This window comes from Anomalospiza imberbis, chromosome 6, assembly GCF_031753505.1.
Source record: "Anomalospiza imberbis isolate Cuckoo-Finch-1a 21T00152 chromosome 6, ASM3175350v1, whole genome shotgun sequence".
In the NCBI taxonomy this organism is placed as follows: Eukaryota; Metazoa; Chordata; class Aves; order Passeriformes; family Viduidae; genus Anomalospiza; species Anomalospiza imberbis.
Window position 1 is genome coordinate 56,640,453 of NC_089686.1, and position 15,648 is coordinate 56,656,100.

General features: G+C 68.0%; 3 protein-coding genes across 3 annotated transcripts in view; all 3 read left to right on the forward strand.

The window, feature by feature from the left end:
• LOC137476344 (antigen WC1.1-like) overlaps positions 1–15,583 on the forward strand; it is a 41,586-nt gene extending 26,003 nt beyond the window's left edge. Inside the window, exons 19-30 of the mRNA XM_068194557.1 lie at positions 17–112; positions 326–409; positions 647–787; positions 6,906–7,043; positions 7,183–7,278; positions 7,492–7,575; positions 7,813–7,953; positions 14,053–14,190; positions 14,330–14,425; positions 14,639–14,722; positions 14,960–15,100; positions 15,285–15,583. Coding sequence (XP_068050658.1) covers positions 17–112; positions 326–409; positions 647–787; positions 6,906–7,043; positions 7,183–7,278; positions 7,492–7,575; positions 7,813–7,953; positions 14,053–14,190; positions 14,330–14,425; positions 14,639–14,722; positions 14,960–15,100; positions 15,285–15,400 — 1,355 coding nt within the window. The 3' untranslated portion in view covers positions 15,401–15,583. The remainder of the gene's footprint in view (positions 1–16; positions 113–325; positions 410–646; positions 788–6,905; positions 7,044–7,182; positions 7,279–7,491; positions 7,576–7,812; positions 7,954–14,052; positions 14,191–14,329; positions 14,426–14,638; positions 14,723–14,959; positions 15,101–15,284) is intronic.
• On the forward strand, positions 3,156–6,898 carry LOC137476488 (scavenger receptor cysteine-rich type 1 protein M130-like; the record flags this gene model as incomplete). Its single annotated transcript, XM_068194847.1, has 6 exons — positions 3,156–3,942; positions 4,014–4,334; positions 4,423–4,743; positions 4,807–5,109; positions 5,183–5,497; positions 5,613–6,898. Coding segments are annotated over exons 1-6 (2,613 nt in total), but the record flags the coding sequence as incomplete, so codon positions are not given.
• On the forward strand, positions 10,158–14,045 carry LOC137476489 (scavenger receptor cysteine-rich type 1 protein M130-like; the record flags this gene model as incomplete). Its single annotated transcript, XM_068194848.1, has 7 exons — positions 10,158–10,410; positions 11,094–11,480; positions 11,569–11,889; positions 11,954–12,256; positions 12,330–12,644; positions 12,760–13,512; positions 13,600–14,045. Coding segments are annotated over exons 1-7 (2,778 nt in total), but the record flags the coding sequence as incomplete, so codon positions are not given.
• Positions 15,584–15,648: the final 65 nt, after the last annotated feature.

Here is a 15,648-nt window from a genome sequence, read left to right on the forward strand (position 1 = left end):
CTGCATCTCATTCCAGGCCCGGGCAGAGCTGCAGATGCCATCTCCAACGCTGTCTACGAGGAGCTGGATTACAAAGCCATGCCAGAGTACCAGGAGGTGCCCACTCCCCCAGGTGGGTGCCGCCCTTGTGCCCCAGCTGTGTCCAGAGTGAAGGCTCTGCCTGACAGCCCCACGGCAGCTTGAGGTGCTGGTGGCCCTGCCGTGGCTCCTGGCCACGGGCTGTGGGTGTCCCTCGGTGCCACAGCAGCCCCGCTCTGTAGCGTGAGGTTCTGTCACCTGCGGTGCCACTTGGGGCCACCCCCAAGTGCCTGTTTGTCCCCTGCAGGTTCCCTGTCGGAGGGATGGGTGAAGAAGCTGCCGTATTACACGGGGGACAGCGTGGAGGGGAGCGACACCGAGGCAGCCCCAGGTAGGGTTACAGGGCAGGAAGCCAGCAGGGAGAGCTGGGGAGAGGGGACACTCCCGGGCGGGGGCAGGGGGCTGAGGGGACAATTCCCCCCTTGTTCGCGTGCAGCGAAACATCGCCTTTCCCTGTGGGACCACAGGGCCTCCAGCAGGTGCCCAGTGGAAAGGCTGGAGGGGATGGCACAGGCAGAGCCCGGCCAGGGACACTGGTCACTGCCATGGACCCCTCTGCTTTTCCCAGATCCCCCTGCCCAGCCCGAGCAAGGAAGCCCGGATGGCTACGACGATGTCCTGGATGTGCCACAGGAGCCCCCTGCTCCCAGCCCTGGGGACATCTCTGAGGGAGTGGCACAGCAGAAGCAGATCTGTGTCCTCCCCACAGGTAAGAGGGCTCCCAGCTGCCCTGTCCCCTCTGCAGAGCCACTCCATGGCAGGGTTTGTCTGTGGGGGCGGGCAGGGCCCCAGCAGCAGATCCATGGGTGCTGTGGTCAGATCCCAGGTGGGGTCTGTCAGGGGGGACACGGAGCTGCCTGCCCCCTCAGGCACCTTTCCGTGCTGTCCCCAAGGTGGGATCCGCTCACCTCCAAGTCCCCCAGGAGCCACCAGGGACCCCTCGGAACAGCCCCCTGGGCAGATGGACTATGATGATGTCGGCTGCAGCGCCCTGGGGACGCTGCCATGAGGATGTCCTGGCCATGCCACAGCCCTGGGGACACGTGTGGGGCAGTGTGGTGGGGCCCAGCCCATGGAAGTCAGCCCTCTCTGTGCGGCGCTGCAGGAAAGCAGCTCCTGTGTAGGGGTTTTCTTTGATTGCAGTGTGGATTTCCCTTTTTTCCTATTAAAATCCAAATCGGTCAGAGACTCACGGCCAGGCCTGGACCTTCATTCTGGGGCTGGCGCTTCCATCCCAGGTACACCAGCCATTCCTCGGCGATGTGAGGCAGGAAGTGGAACCACAGACACATCCCTGGGCGTGGTGGGCTGAGCGGGGAAGAAGAGCACAGGAGGATTGCTGGGATTGTCTGCGGGGCCTTTATTTATCAGTGCCAAATGCCCAGAACTGTTGCCAGCAACAGCGAGGGGAAGAGGCAGAGGGCAGGAGCCGGAGCCCACCCCGCAGATGCGGCAGGATCTCCTCCCTGTGCCCCGCGGGTGGGGCGGGCTCAGCCCCGCTGTCAGCACCGAGAGCTGGGCTGGGAATGGCTCTGGCTGTTGGAAGGACTTGTCCTAAAGGAGGGGAGGTCTCCTGAAGGAGGGCAGCGCCTTCCTGCCCCCTGCAGCACCCCGCGGTGGCAGGGCAGCCGGGCCATGGCCCCTGCCTGCGGCACGTCGTGCTCCAGGAGGTTCCCGATCTTCAGGGCGGGCTGCAGAGCCCGGAGGGCGGCCAGTTCCTGCAGCAGGGCCTGGCTGGAGCCGTCCGTGCTGAGCCTGGGCGTGGAGGAGGCAGGAGAAGAGGAGAAGGTGCTGGAGCTTGTGGGGAGGGAGGTGCTGACCCTGGCTGGATGCCGGTGCGGCCCTGCCTGTGCCGCGGCCTGCGCTGCCCGGCTCGGGAATGCCGGGCATGGAAGGGGCCGTGGCAGGGCCCTCACTCACCCGAGGCTCCGCAGCGGGCAGGCGCGATGCCGGAGCTGCTGGCGGAGCTGCAGGACGCCGTGGGCTCCCAGCTCGTTGTCACTCAGGCCCAGGCAGGTGAGACGGGGCCCCTGCGGCAGCCGCGCAGCCAGGGCTGGGCAGGAGGCGCCCGGCAGCCGGCAGCTGCCCAGCCTGTGGGAGCGAGGGACACAGGGAAGGAGGGCTTTGGCCTCCGCCCGCTCCGCTGCTCCAGGTGGGAAGGGCGGAGCAGTGGCTGAGGTCCTGGCAGCAGCAGGGGCTGGTGAGGCGGCAATACCGCAGCCCAAAGAGAAGCCTCGGCAAAGACCGGCAGAGCCCACCGAGGGCCCCCAGAGGTATCCGTGGACGCGGAGAGCTCCTGTCTCCTGTGGCCGGGGCAGCAGCCATCCACCCACCCAGGCACCCACTGCCCTCCTGTTCTGACCCCCGGCGCCCTGGCCCGGTGTGGGCTCCGTGCGGTGCGCGCGTCTGTGAGCGGAGCAGCCCCGGACACGGCCCGGTGCCGCAGTGCCCGGCAGCGCGGGGGGATGGGGCAGGGCAGCTCCTCCCGCCGCCGCGCAGCGAGGGACCGGGACGTTCTGCCCGTGGGGAATTGCTGCGGTGCCGGTGGGTGGGCAGCAGCTGCAGTTCCAGCCGCTCCGTTTGCTCTGCGGGGGTGCCCGGGACGAGAGTCCGGGAAGTGCCGATCGTTTGCATAAGGAATGGCCGGGGAAAGCGTGACCCCGGCCAGGTGAGGGACACGGAGAGTGACTGCGGGATACGGGGATCAGGACGAAGAGAGACTTTAGTTTGGAGTTTTGCGCGCTTGCAATGTGAGGGGGTCAAAGCCCTTTTACGTTTCGTGGGACGCTCCTGGGAGGAACCAGTTGGGGTGGTTTCTGTATTCCTGCGGTGGCAGCAAGTGGATTTACAGAGGGAGGCAAATGGGACTGTGCCTCGGGAGAGCTGGCTTGAAACGAGAGAGGGAACGTGAGGTCTGGATGTCGGAGCGGGTGTTCCGGGAACCTCCGGGGCCAGCGGGAGTCCAAGGAGAGCCGCAGCTGGAAGGGGCGTCGGTGTCAGCAGTGCCAGTGGATCCCTGCGTTGGGAATGTGGTGACAGAGAGCGTGGTGAAGGGGGAGAGCGGGCAGTTTCCTGCAGAGCGCGGCTGCCGAGCTGCAGGGGGACGGAGCGGCGGGGCAGGGGCGGCGGAGGCGCGGCGTTATCGGCGGCAGCGCAGGTGTCGGGAGGCGCGTGCGGTCGCTGGCGACGCCGGGAGCCGCCGGGGGGTAACCGCCTCCTTCCTGCCCTGGCGGCGAGGCGAGCGCGGGGCCACAGCTGCGGCAGCAGCGCCATGTGCCAGCGCCGCCGCGAGGGCCCGGGGAGCTGGCACCTGGCAGCCCCGCGCGGAGCCGGGGGCTGCTGCCACCGCGGCGGGGGCTCCGAGCAGCCGGGAGGGGAGCGCCCCGAGGAGGGGGGCTTTGAGCTTTGCGGGTGCCCGACCTAGATGTGGTCCCGAGGAAGCTCTTGGCTGGGATGTGGGCTGAAGGCTGTCATCGCCGTCAGGATGGCTCTGCTCGGGCTCCAGCAGCAGCGTTGGAGGCACGGGGGAATAGAGGAAGGGCCCCCGCAGGGCAGGTGCTGTGGGGGGGCTGTCTCCCCCCGGGGACATCCGGGTGGCAGCCCACTGTGGCGAGGTGTGTGACGCCAGAAGCGCAGGCGAGGCTCATATTTGGGCACGGAGCAGGTTATTGGAGGCCGCGGCCCCGCAGCCGGGAGATGAGGCGCCTGATAAAGGCTGCCCCGGTGCCGCTGCCTGCATTGGCTCGGGCGCTGGTGTGCGAGAGCTGCCCCGGCTGCGCTGGGTCGGGGCGGTGGCCATGGGGCCGGTGGCCATGGGGCCGGTGGCGGCGCTGGGGCTGCTGGTGTGCGTGCGGCTGTGTGCGGGTGAGTGGCGGGCGGGCGGGAGCGGGGCCCGCGGCGGTGGCGGGCCCGGCTCAGCAGCCTCCGTGCCGCAGGCTCCGGGGAGCTGCGTCTGGTGGGCGGCGGCGGGCGCTGTGCCGGGCGCGTGGAGGTGAAGCACGGCGGTGAGTGGGGCTCCGTGTGCATCTACGACTACGACGGGGAAGCTCGCTGGGCCGTGGTGGTGTGCCGGCAGCTGGGCTGTGGCCGGGTGGCCAGGGCGTCCCCGTACGCCCCGTTCGGGCAGGGCAGCGGGCGGATCTGGCTGCAGCCCTTCTTCTGCCAAGGTACCGAGGATGTGCTGCAGGAGTGCCCGCATTTCGGATGGGGACGGCACTTCTGCGGCCACGAGCGGGATGTGGGGGTGACCTGCACAGGTGAGGGGACTCGCTGGCTGTGCTGGGACAGCCACCTTGTGCTGGTGCACGGTGGGCAGGTCTGAGCTGTGCCGGTGCCCCTGTGCAGATGCCATGGAGCTGAGGCTGGCGGGCAGCAGCAGTCCCTGTGCCGGGAGGGTGGAGGTGAAGCTGCAGGGTCAGTGGGGCTCGGTGGCAGACAACGGCTGGGACATGGAGGACGCCGAGGTGGTTTGCCAGCAGCTGGGCTGTGGCTCAGCTTCCGGTGCCTACTACGCCCGTGACACCTTCGGCTCAGGGGACTGGCTCATCAGCCTGACAGAGGTGGACTGCAGTGGGAACGAGGCCACGCTCTGGGACTGCAAGATCCGTGGCTGGGGACCCTATAACACCAGCATCCATTATGGGGACACTGCCGTTGTCTGCCAAGGTAGGTGCTGGGCTTTGGGGGGTTGGGGCACTTCCTGCGCATCCCTTGACACTGCTGCTGCAGGATTCTCCCGGCTAGTCGGAGGTGATGGAGCCTGTGCCGGGCGTCTGAAGGTGCGTCAGGGCCGGGCCTGGTTTGGTGTCTGTGAGGATCAGGTGGACATGAAGGCGGCCCAGGTGGTGTGCAGGGAGCTGGGCTGCGGTGAGGCGCTCGCCATCCCTGGCCGTGCTCGATTTGGGAGAGGATCAGGGTCATTCTGGGAAGGGGGCTTCCAGTGCAATGGCACCGAGCCCCTCCTCAGTGCCTGTGCCCGGCGTCCGCCCCGCAGCCAGGGCTGCAGCGGCCCTGCCAGCGTCACCTGCTCCTGTAAGTGCTGGGGACAGCGGGGGCTGTTGGGGTCCCTGCGCCATCGCCCCCCTCAACGCCCTTCCTGCCACAGCCTACACGGGCTTCCGGCTGGGCAACAGCAGCTCGGGATGCTCCGGGCGAGTGGAGGTGGCAGTGCGGGGGACGTGGGGATCCGTCTGCGCCAGCGAGTGGGACCTGGCCGATGCGCACGTCCTGTGCCGCCACCTGGGCTGCGGCCGCGCCTTCAGCGTGCCCCCGGGAGGCTCCTTCGGCAGCGGGGAGGGGCCCCTGCGGCCGGACGCCTTCGGCTGCAGCGGGAGCGAGCGGCACCCGGGCGAGTGCCCCGTGGCCGTGCTGGGGAAGCCGCCCTGTGCCCCCGGAAACGCCGCTGCCGTCAACTGCTCAGGTGTGCCAGGCGGCTCTGTGAGGAGCCTTAAGGGCTGTTGGGAGCCGGCCAAGAATTGGCAGCAGAGGATGCAGGGTTATTTTGGGATGAAGGGCTGAGTCCGACCATTTCATAGGCCGTGTCGAGTCCCTGCGGCTGGTGGAAGGTGAGACCCGGTGCGATGGGTTTCTGGAGTTGGCCATAAGCACCGGGGCGTGGCGCCGTGTACCAGGAGAGGTTTCGCTCGTACGGAACTTCAGCAAAGTGTGCTGGGAGCTGGGCTGTGGAGGACTGGACAGGACTGATGCTGTCCATGGTAAGATCCACCTGTCGGATGTCAACACGACGGAGAGGCCCATCACAGAAAGGGTGATGCGAACCATGATGGACATGAGCCCCAATGTGACCAGTGGGACAATTAGTGATGATAATTTTTGGTATGAAAGGGAGTTCGTCACCAGTGCACCAGCTGACGTCCCTCATGGGAACTACACTGTCTGCTCAGGTGGGTGTCCCGAGAAGGGCCGGAGGTGCCGGTGGCCCAGGCAGCCACCCCAGCCCATTCCTTCCGTGCCCACAGGCAGCCGGCGGGTGAGGCTGGTGGGGAGCTCTGGGCGCTGTGCCGGGCGCGTGGAGGTCTATTCCGGTGGCAGCTGGAGCTCGGTCTGCCAGGAAGGCTGGGACCTGCAGGACGCCGCCGTTGTCTGCCGGGAGCTGGGCTGTGGCACGGCACTGGAGGCCGCGAGCACAGCGGGCTTGGGCGCTGGCACGGGGCCGCAGTGGCCCTACATCCCCGACTGCTCGGGGTCCGAGGAGTCTCTCTGGGAATGCGGGCGCACGAAAGGGCGCGAGTGCGGGCGCGGCGGCGGGGCAGGGGCCGTCTGCTCAGGTCAGTGCCGGGCACCCCCAGATCAGGGCCCGGCAGAGGCCCCGGGGGGTTCCTGGCCGTGCCGTGACCCCCCTGCCCCCCTTGCAGAGCAGCTCTCCGTGCGGCTGGCAGGAGGCCACGGGCGCTGCCGGGGCTACCTGGAGGTGTCCTACAACGGTACCTGGGGCCTCGTGTGTGCCAACGGCGCCAGCGCCGGCACTGCCGCCGCCGTCTGCCGCCAGCTGGGCTGTGGGGACCGGGGCTGGCTCTCAGCTGTCCCCACCCAGCAGCCATCCCTTGCGTGGCTGGCCTGGGTGGGCTGTGAGGACGGGGCCCGCTCGCTCTGGGGGTGCCCCTCGGCCCCCTGGCACCTGCAGGGCTGTGGCACCGGCGGGTACGCACAAGTGGAGTGTGAGGAGGACAGGGATGGCACCTCTGATGGACACACTACCCCATATCCGGAGGGTGCCCCCAGCACAGGTAGCTCTGCCCGTGCCTGCATCCCCCACAGCAGGCTGGCTGGGATCCCCCTCCCCTCACTGCCTGCCTGTGTCCCCACAGGTGTCCCCAGCAGAACGCCCTCAGCAGTGGCCGCGGGGACCGTGCCCACCGTGCTGTGCGTGGTGCTGGGGACGCTGCTGTGCCTGTCCCTGGGTGCCCTGGCCCTGCTGCTGTGCCGTGCCCGTGCCCGACGCCGAGGTGGGTCCCGGTGGGTGGGGTGGGGACAGATCCGGTTTGGGGGTCCTGCCCTGCAGAGCAGCTCAGAAGGTGGCCAGGAGTGATCTCCGTGCAACCTAGCTTGCCCAGGGCCCCAGGTAAGTGCTGCATCTCATTCCAGGCCCGGGCAGAGCTGCAGATGCCATCTCCAACGCTGTCTACGAGGAGCTGGATTACAAAGCCATGCCAGAGTACCAGGAGGTGCCCACTCCCCCAGGTGGGTGCCGCCCTTGTGCCCCAGCTGTGTCCAGAGTGAAGGCTCTGCCTGACAGCCCCACGGCAGCTTGAGGTGCTGGTGGCCCTGCCGTGGCTCCTGGCCACGGGCTGTGGGTGTCCCTCGGTGCCACAGCAGCCCCGCTCTGTAGCGTGAGGTTCTGTCACCTGCGGTGCCACTTGGGGCCACCCCCAAGTGCCTGTTTGTCCCCTGCAGGTTCCCTGTCGGAGGGATGGGTGAAGAAGCTGCCGTATTACACGGGGGACAGCGTGGAGGGGAGTGACACAGAGGCAGCCCCAGGTAGGGTTACATGGCAGGAAGCCAGCAGGGAGAGCTGGGGAGAGGGGACACTCCCGGGCGGGGGCAGGGGGCTGAGGGGACAATTCCCCCCTTGTTCGCGTGCAGCGAAACATCGCCTTTCCCTGTGGGACCACTGGGCCTCCAGCAGGTGCCCAGTGGAAAGGCTGGAGGGGATGGCACAGGCAGAGCCCGGCCAGGGACACTGGTCACTGCCATGGACCCCTCTGCTTTTCCCAGATCCCCCTGCCCGGCCCCAGCAAGGAAGCCCGGATGGCTACGACGATGTCCTGGATGTGCCACAGGAGCCCCCTGCTCCCAGCCCTGGGGACATCTCTGAGGGAGTGGCACAGCAGAAGCAGATCTGTGTCCTCCCCACAGGTAAGAGGGCTCCCAGCTGCCCTGTCCCCTCTGCAGAGCCACTCCATGGCAGGGTTTGTCTGTGGGGGCGGGCAGGGCCCCAGCAGCAGATCCATGGGTGCTGTGGTCAGATCCCAGGTGGGGTCTGTCAGGGGGGACACGGAGCTGCCTGCCCCCTCAGGCACCTTTCCGTGCTGTCCCCAAGGTAGGATCCGCTCGCCTCCAAGTCCCCCAGGAGCCACCAGGGACCCCTCGGAACAGCCCCCTGGGCAGATGGACTATGATGATGTCGGCTGCAGCGCCCTGGGGACGCTGCCATGAGGATGTCCTGGCCATGCCACAGCCCTGGGGACACGTGTGGGGCAGTGTGGTGGGGCCCAGCCCATGGAAGTCAGCCCTCTCTGTGCGGCGCTGCAGGAAAGCAGCTCCTGTGTAGGGGTTTTCTTTGATTGCAGTGTGGATTTCCCTTTTTTCCTATTAAAATCCAAACTGGTCAGAGACTCGCGGCCAGGCCTGGGCCCTCATTCTGGGGCTGGCGCTTCCATCCCAGGTACACCAGCCATTCCTCGGCGATGTGAGGCAGGAAGTGGAACCACAGACACATCCCTGGGCGTGGTGGGCTGAGCGGGGAAGAAGAGCACAGGAGCATTGCTGGGATTGTCTGCAGGGCCTTTATTTATCAGTGCCAAATGCCCAGAACTGTTGCCAGCAACAGCGAGGGGAAGAGGCAGAGGGCAGGAGCCGGAGCCCACCCCGCAGATGCGGCAGGATCTCCTCCCTGTGCCCCGCGGGTGGGGCGGGCTCAGCCCCGCTGTCAGCACCGAGAGCTGGGCTGGGAATGGCTCTGGCTGTTGGAAGGACTTGTCCTAAAGGAGGGGAGGTCTCCTGAAGGAGGGCAGCGCCTTCCTGCCCCCTGCAGCACCCCGCGGTGGCAGGGCAGCCGGGCCATGGCCCCTGCCTGCGGCACGTCGTGCTCCAGGAGGTTCCCGATCTTCAGGGCGGGCTGCAGAGCCCGGAGGGCGGCCAGTTCCTGCAGCAGGGCCTGGCTGGAGCCGTCCGTGCTGAGCCTGGGCGTGGAGGAGGCAGGAGAAGAGGAGAAGGTGCTGGAGCTTGTGGGGAGGGAGGTGCTGACCCTGGCTGGATGCCGGTGCGGCCCTGCCTGTGCCGCGGCCTGCGCTGCCCGGCTCGGGAATGCCGGGCATGGAAGGGGCCGTGGCAGGGCCCTCACTCACCCGAGGCTCCGCAGCGGGCAGGCGCGATGCCGGAGCTGCTGGCGGAGCTGCAGGACGCCGTGGGCTCCCAGCTCGTTGTCACTCAGGCCCAGGCAGGTGAGACGGGGCCCCTGCGGCAGCCGCGCAGCCAGGGCTGGGCAGGAGGCGCCCGGCAGCCGGCAGCTGCCCAGCCTGTGGGAGCGAGGGACACAGGGAAGGAGGGCTTTGGCCTCCGCCCGCTCCGCTGCTCCAGGTGGGAAGGGCGGAGCAGTGGCTGAGGTCCTGGCAGCAGCAGGGGCTGGTGAGGCGGCAATACCGCAGCCCAAAGAGAAGCCTCGGGAAAGACCGGCAGAGCCCACCGAGGGCCCCCAGAGGTATCCGTGGACTCGGAGAGCTCCTGTCTCCTGTGGCCGGGGCAGCAGCCATCCACCCACCCAGGCACCCACTGCCCTCCTGTTCTGACCCCCGGCGCCCTGGCCCGGTGTGGGCTCCGTGCGGTGCGCGCGTCTGTGAGCGGAGCAGCCCCGGACACGGCCCGGTGCCGCAGTGCCCGGCAGCGCGGGGGGATGGGGCAGGGCAGCTCCTCCCGCCGCCGCGCAGCGAGGGACCGGGACGTTCTGCCCGTGGGGAATTGCTGCGGTGCCGGTGGGTGGGCAGCAGCTGCGGTTCCAGCCGCTCCGTTTGCTCTGCGGGGGTGCCCGGGACGAGAGTCCGGGAAGTGCCGATCGTTTGCATAAGGAATGGCCGGGGAAAGCGTGACCCCGGCCAGGTGAGGGACACGGAGAGTGACTGCGGGATACTCAGGACGAAGAGAGACTTTAGTTTGGAGTTTTGCGCGCTTGCAATGTGAGGGGGTCAAAGCCCTTTTACGTTTCGTGGGACGCTCCTGGGAGGAACCAGTTGGGGTGGTTTCTGTATTCCTGCGGTGGCAGCAAGTGGATTTACAGAGGGAGGCAAATGGGACTGTGCCTCGGGAGAGCTGGCTTGAAACGAGAGAGGAAACGTGAGGTCTGGATGTCGGAGCGGGTGTTCCGGGAACCTCCGGGGCCAGCGGGAGTCCAAGGAGAGCCGCAGCTGGAAGGGGCGTCGGTGTCAGCAGTGCCAGTGGATCCCTGCGTTGGGAATGTGGTGACAGAGAGCGTGGTGAAGGGGGAGAGCGGGCAGTTTCCTGCAGAGCGCGGCTGCCGAGCTGCAGGGGGACGGAGCGGCGGGGCAGGGGCGGCGGAGGCGCGGCGTTATCGGCGGCAGCGCAGGTGTCGGGAGGCGCGTGCGGTCGCTGGCGACGCCGGGAGCCGCCGGGGGGTAACCGCCTCCTTCCTGCCCTGGCGGCGAGGCGAGCGCGGGGCCACAGCTGCGGCAGCAGCGCCATGTGCCAGCGCCGCCGCGAGGGCCCGGGGAGCTGGCACCTGGCAGCCCCGCGCGGAGCCGGGGGCTGCTGCCACCGCCGCGGGGGCTCCGAGCAGCCGGGAGGGGAGCGCCCCGAGGAGGGGGGCTTTGAGCTTTGCGGGTGCCCGACCTAGATGTGGTCCCGAGGAAGCTCTTGGCTGGGATGTGGGCTGAAGGCTGTCATCGCCGTCAGGATGGCTCTGCTCGGGCTCCAGCAGCAGCGTTGGAGGCACGGGGGAATAGAGGAAGGGCCCCCGCAGGGCAGGTGCTGTGGGGGGGCTGTCTCCCCCCGGGGACATCCGGGTGGCAGCCCACTGTGGCGAGGTGTGTGACGCCAGAAGCGCAGGCGAGGCTCATATTTGGGCACGGAGCAGGTTATTGGAGGCCGCGGCCCCGCAGCCGGGAGATGAGGCGCCTGATAAAGGCTGCCCCGGTGCCGCTGCCTGCATTGGCTCGGGCGCTGGTGTGCGAGAGCTGCCCCGGCTGCGCTGGGTCGGGGCGGTGGCCATGGGGCCGGTGGCGGCGCTGGGGCTGCTGGTGTGCGTGCGGCTGTGTGCGGGTGAGTGGCGGGCGGGCGGGAGCGGGGCCCGCGGCGGTGGCGGGCCCGGCTCAGCAGCCTCCGTGCCGCAGGCTCCGGGGAGCTGCGTCTGGTGGGCGGCGGCGGGCGCTGTGCCGGGCGCGTGGAGGTGAAGCACGGCGGTGAGTGGGGCTCCGTGTGCATCTACGACTTCGACTGGGAACTTCTCTGGGCCGTGGTGGTGTGCCGGCAGCTGGGCTGTGGCCGGGTGGCCAGGGCGTCCCAGTACGCCCCGTTCGGGCAGGGCAGCGGGCGGATCTGGCTGCAGCCCTTCTTCTGCCGAGGCACCGAGGATGTGCTGGACGAGTGCCCGCATTTCGGATGGGGACGGCACTTCTGTGGCCACGAGTGGGATGTGGGGGTGACCTGCACAGGTGAGGGGACTCGCTGGCTGTGCTGGGACAGCCACCTTGTGCTGGTGCACGGTGGACAGGTCTGAGCTGTGCCGGTGCCCCTGTGCAGATGCCGTGGAGCTGAGGCTGGTGGGCAGCAGCAGTCCCTGTGCCGGGAGGGTGGAGGTGAAGCTGCAGGGACAGTGGGGCTCAGTGGGAGACGACAGCTGGGACATGGAGGACGCCGAGGTGGTTTGCCAGCAGCTGGGCTGTGGCTCAGCTTCCGGTGCCTATTACGCCCGTGATACCTTCGGCTCAGGGGACTGGCTCATCAGCCTGACAGAGGTGGACTGCAGTGGGAACGAGGCCACGCTCTGGGACTGCAAGATCCGTGGCTGGGGACCCTATAACAGCAGCGTCCATGTTTGGGACACTGCCGTTGTCTGCCAAGGTAGGTGCTGGGCTTTGGGGGGGTTGGGGCACTTCCTGCGCATCCCTTGACACTGCTGCTGCAGGATTCTCCCGGCTAGTCGGAGGTGATGGAGCCTGTGCCGGGCGTCTGGAGGTGCGTCAGGGCCGGGCCTGGGTCGGTGTCTGTGAGGATCAGGTGGACATGAAGGCGGCCCAGGTGGTGTGCAGGGAGCTGGGCTGCGGTGAGGCGCTCGCCATCCCTGGCCGTGCTCGATTTGGGAGAGGATCAGGGTCATTCTGGGAAGGGGGCTTCCAGTGCAATGGCACCGAGCCCCTCCTCAGTGCCTGTGCCCGGCGTCCGCCCCGCAGCCAGGGCTGCAGCGGCCCTGCCAGCGTCACCTGCTCCTGTAAGTGCTGGGGACAGCGGGGGCTGTTGGGGTCCCTGCGCCATCGCCCCCCTCAACGCCCTTCCTGCCACAGCCTACACGGGCTTCCGGCTGGGCAACAGCAGCTCGGGATGCTCCGGGCGAGTGGAGGTGGCAGTGCGGGGGACGTGGGGATCCGTCTGCGCCAGCGAGTGGGACCTGGCCGATGCGCACGTCCTGTGCCGCCACCTGGGCTGCGGCCGCGCCTTCAGCGTGCCCCCGGGAGGCTCCTTCGGCAGCGGGGAGGGGCCCCTGCGGCCGGACGCCTTCGGCTGCAGCGGGAGCGAGCGGCACCCGGGCGAGTGCCCCGTGGCCGTGCTGGGGAAGCCGCCCTGTGCCCCCGGAAACGCTGCTGCCGTCAACTGCTCAGGTGTGCCAGGCAGCTCTGTGAGGAGCCTTAAGGGCTGTTGGGACCTGGCCAAGAATTGGCAGCAGAGGATGCAGGGTTATTTTGGGATGAAGGGCTGAGTCCGACCATTTCATAGGCCGTGTCGAGTCCCTGCGGCTGGTGGAAGGTGAGACCCGGTGCGATGGGTTTCTGGAGTTGGCCATAAGCACCGGGGCGTGGCGCCGTGTACCAGGAGAGGTTTCGCTCGTACGGAACTTCAGCAAAGTGTGCTGGGAGCTGGGCTGTGGAGGACTGGACAGGACTGATGCTGTCCATGGTAAGATCCACCTGTCGGATGTCAACACGACGGAGAGGCCCATCAGAGAAAGGGTGATGCGAACCATGATGGACATGAGCCCCAATGTGACCAGTGGGACAATTAGTGATGATAATTTTTGGTATGAAAGGGAGTTCGTCACCAGTGCACCAGCTGACGTCCCTCATGGGAACTACACTGTCTGCTCAGGTGGGTGTCCCGAGAAGGGCCGGAGGTGCCGGTGGCCCAGGCAGCCACCCCAGCCCATTCCTTCCGTGCCCACAGGCAGCCGGCGGGTGAGGCTGGTGGGGAGCTCTGGGCGCTGTGCCGGGCGCGTGGAGGTCTATTCCGGTGGCAGCTGGAGCTCGGTCTGCCAGGAAGGCTGGGACCTGCAGGACGCCGCCGTTGTCTGCCGGGAGCTGGGCTGTGGCACGGCACTGGAGGCCGCGAGCACAGCGGGCTTGGGCGCCGGCACGGGGCCGCAGTGGCCGTACATCCCCGACTGCTCGGGGTCCGAGGAGTCTCTCTGGGAATGCGGGCGCACGGAAGGGCGCGAGTGCGGGCGCGGCGGCGGGGCAGGGGCCGTCTGCTCAGGTCAGTGCCGGGCACCCCCAGATCAGGGCCCGGCAGAGGCCCCGGGGGGTTCCTGGCCGTGCCGTGACCCCCCTGCCCCCCTTGCAGAGCAGCTCTCCGTGCGGCTGGCAGGAGGCGACGGGCGCTGCCGGGGCTACCTGGAGGTGTCCTACAACGGCACCTGGGGCCGCGTGTGCGCCAACGGCGCCAGCGCCGGCACCGCCGCCACCGTCTGCCGCCAGCTGGGCTGTGGGGACCAGGGCTGGCTCTCAGCTGTCCCCACCCAGCAGCCATCCCTTGCGTGGCTGGCCTGGGTGGGCTGTGAGGACGGGGCCCGCTCGCTCTGGGGGTGCCCCTCGGCCCCCTGGCACCTGCAGGGCTGTGGCACCGGCGGGTATGCACAAGTGGAGTGTGAGGAGGACAGGGATGGCACCTCTGATGGACACACTACCCCATATCCGGAGGGTGCCCCCAGCACAGGTAGCTCTGCCCGTGCCTGCATCCCCCACAGCAGGCTGGCTGGGATCCCCCTCCCCTCACTGCCTGCCTGTGTCCCCACAGGTGTCCCCAGCAGAACGCCCTCAGCAGTGGCCGTGGGGACCGTGCCCACCGTGCTGTGCGTGGTGCTGGGGACGCTGCTGTGCCTGTCCCTGGGTGCCCTGGCCCTGCTGCTGTGCCGTGCCCGTGCCCGACGCCGAGGTGGGTCCCGGTGGGTGGGGTGGGGACAGATCCGGTTTGGGGGTCCTGCCCTGCAGAGCAGCTCGGAAGGTGGCCACGAGTGATCTCCGTGCAACCTAGCTTGCCCAGGGCCCCAGGTAAGTGCTGCATCTCATTCCAGGCCCGGGCAGAGCTGCAGATGCCATCTCCAACGCTGTCTACGAGGAGCTGGATTACAAAGCCATGCCAGAGTACCAGGAGGTGCCCACTCCCCCAGGTGGGTGCCGCCCTTGTGCCCCAGCTGTGTCCAGAGTGAAGGCTCTGCCTGACAGCCCCACGGCAGCTTGAGGTGCTGGTGGCCCTGCCGTGGCTCCTGGCCACGGGCTGTGGGTGTCCCTCGGTGCCACAGCAGCCCCGCTCTGTAGCGTGAGGTTCTGTCACCTGCGGTGCCACTTGGGGCCACCCCCAAGTGCCTGTTTGTCCCCTGCAGGTTCCCTGTCGGAGGGATGGGTGAAGAAGCTGCCGTATTACACGGGGGACAGCGTGGAGGGGAGCGACACCGAGGCAGCCCCAGGTAGGGTTACAGGGCAGGAAGCCAGCAGGGAGAGCTGGGGAGAGGGGACACTCCCGGGCGGGGGCAGGGGGCTGAGGGGACAATTCCCCCCTTGTTCGTGTGCAGCGAAACATCGCCTTTCCCTGTGGGACCACAGGGCCTCCAGCAGGTGCCCAGTGGAAAGGCTGGAGGGGATGGCACAGGCAGAGCCCGGCCAGGGACACTGGTCACTGCCATGGACCCCTCTGCTTTTCCCAGATCCCCCTGCCCAGCCCGAGCAAGGAAGCCCGGATGGCTACGACGATGTCCTGGATGTGCCACAGGAGCCCCCTGCTCCCAGCCCTGGGGACATCTCTGAGGGAGTGGCACAGCAGAAGCAGATCTGTGTCCTCCCCACAGGTAAGAGGGCTCCCAGCTGCCCTGTCCCCTCTGCAGAGCCACTCCATGGCAGGGTTTGTCTGTGGGGGCGGGCAGGGCCCCAGCAGCAGATCCATGGGTGCTGTGGTCAGATCCCAGGTGGGGTCTGTCAGGGGGGACACGGAGCTGCCTGCCCCCTCAGGCACCTTTCCGTGCTGTCCCCAAGGTGGGATCCGCTCGCCTCCAAGTCCCCCAGGAGCCACCAGGGACCCCTCGGAACAGCCCCCTGGGCAGATGGACTATGATGATGTCGGCTGCAGCGCCCTGGGGACGCTGCCATGAGGATGTCCTGGCCATGCCACAGCCCTGGGGACACGTGTGGGGCAGTGTGGTGGGGCCCAGCCCATGGAAGTCAGCCCTCTCTGTGCGGCGCTGCAGGAAAGCAGCTCCTGTGTAGGGGTTTTCTTTGATTGCAGTGTGGATTTCCCTTTTTTCCTATTAAAATCCAAACTGGTCAGAGACTCACGGCCAGGCCTGGGCCCTCATTCTGGGGCTGGCGCTTCCATCCCAGGTACACCAGCCATTCCTCG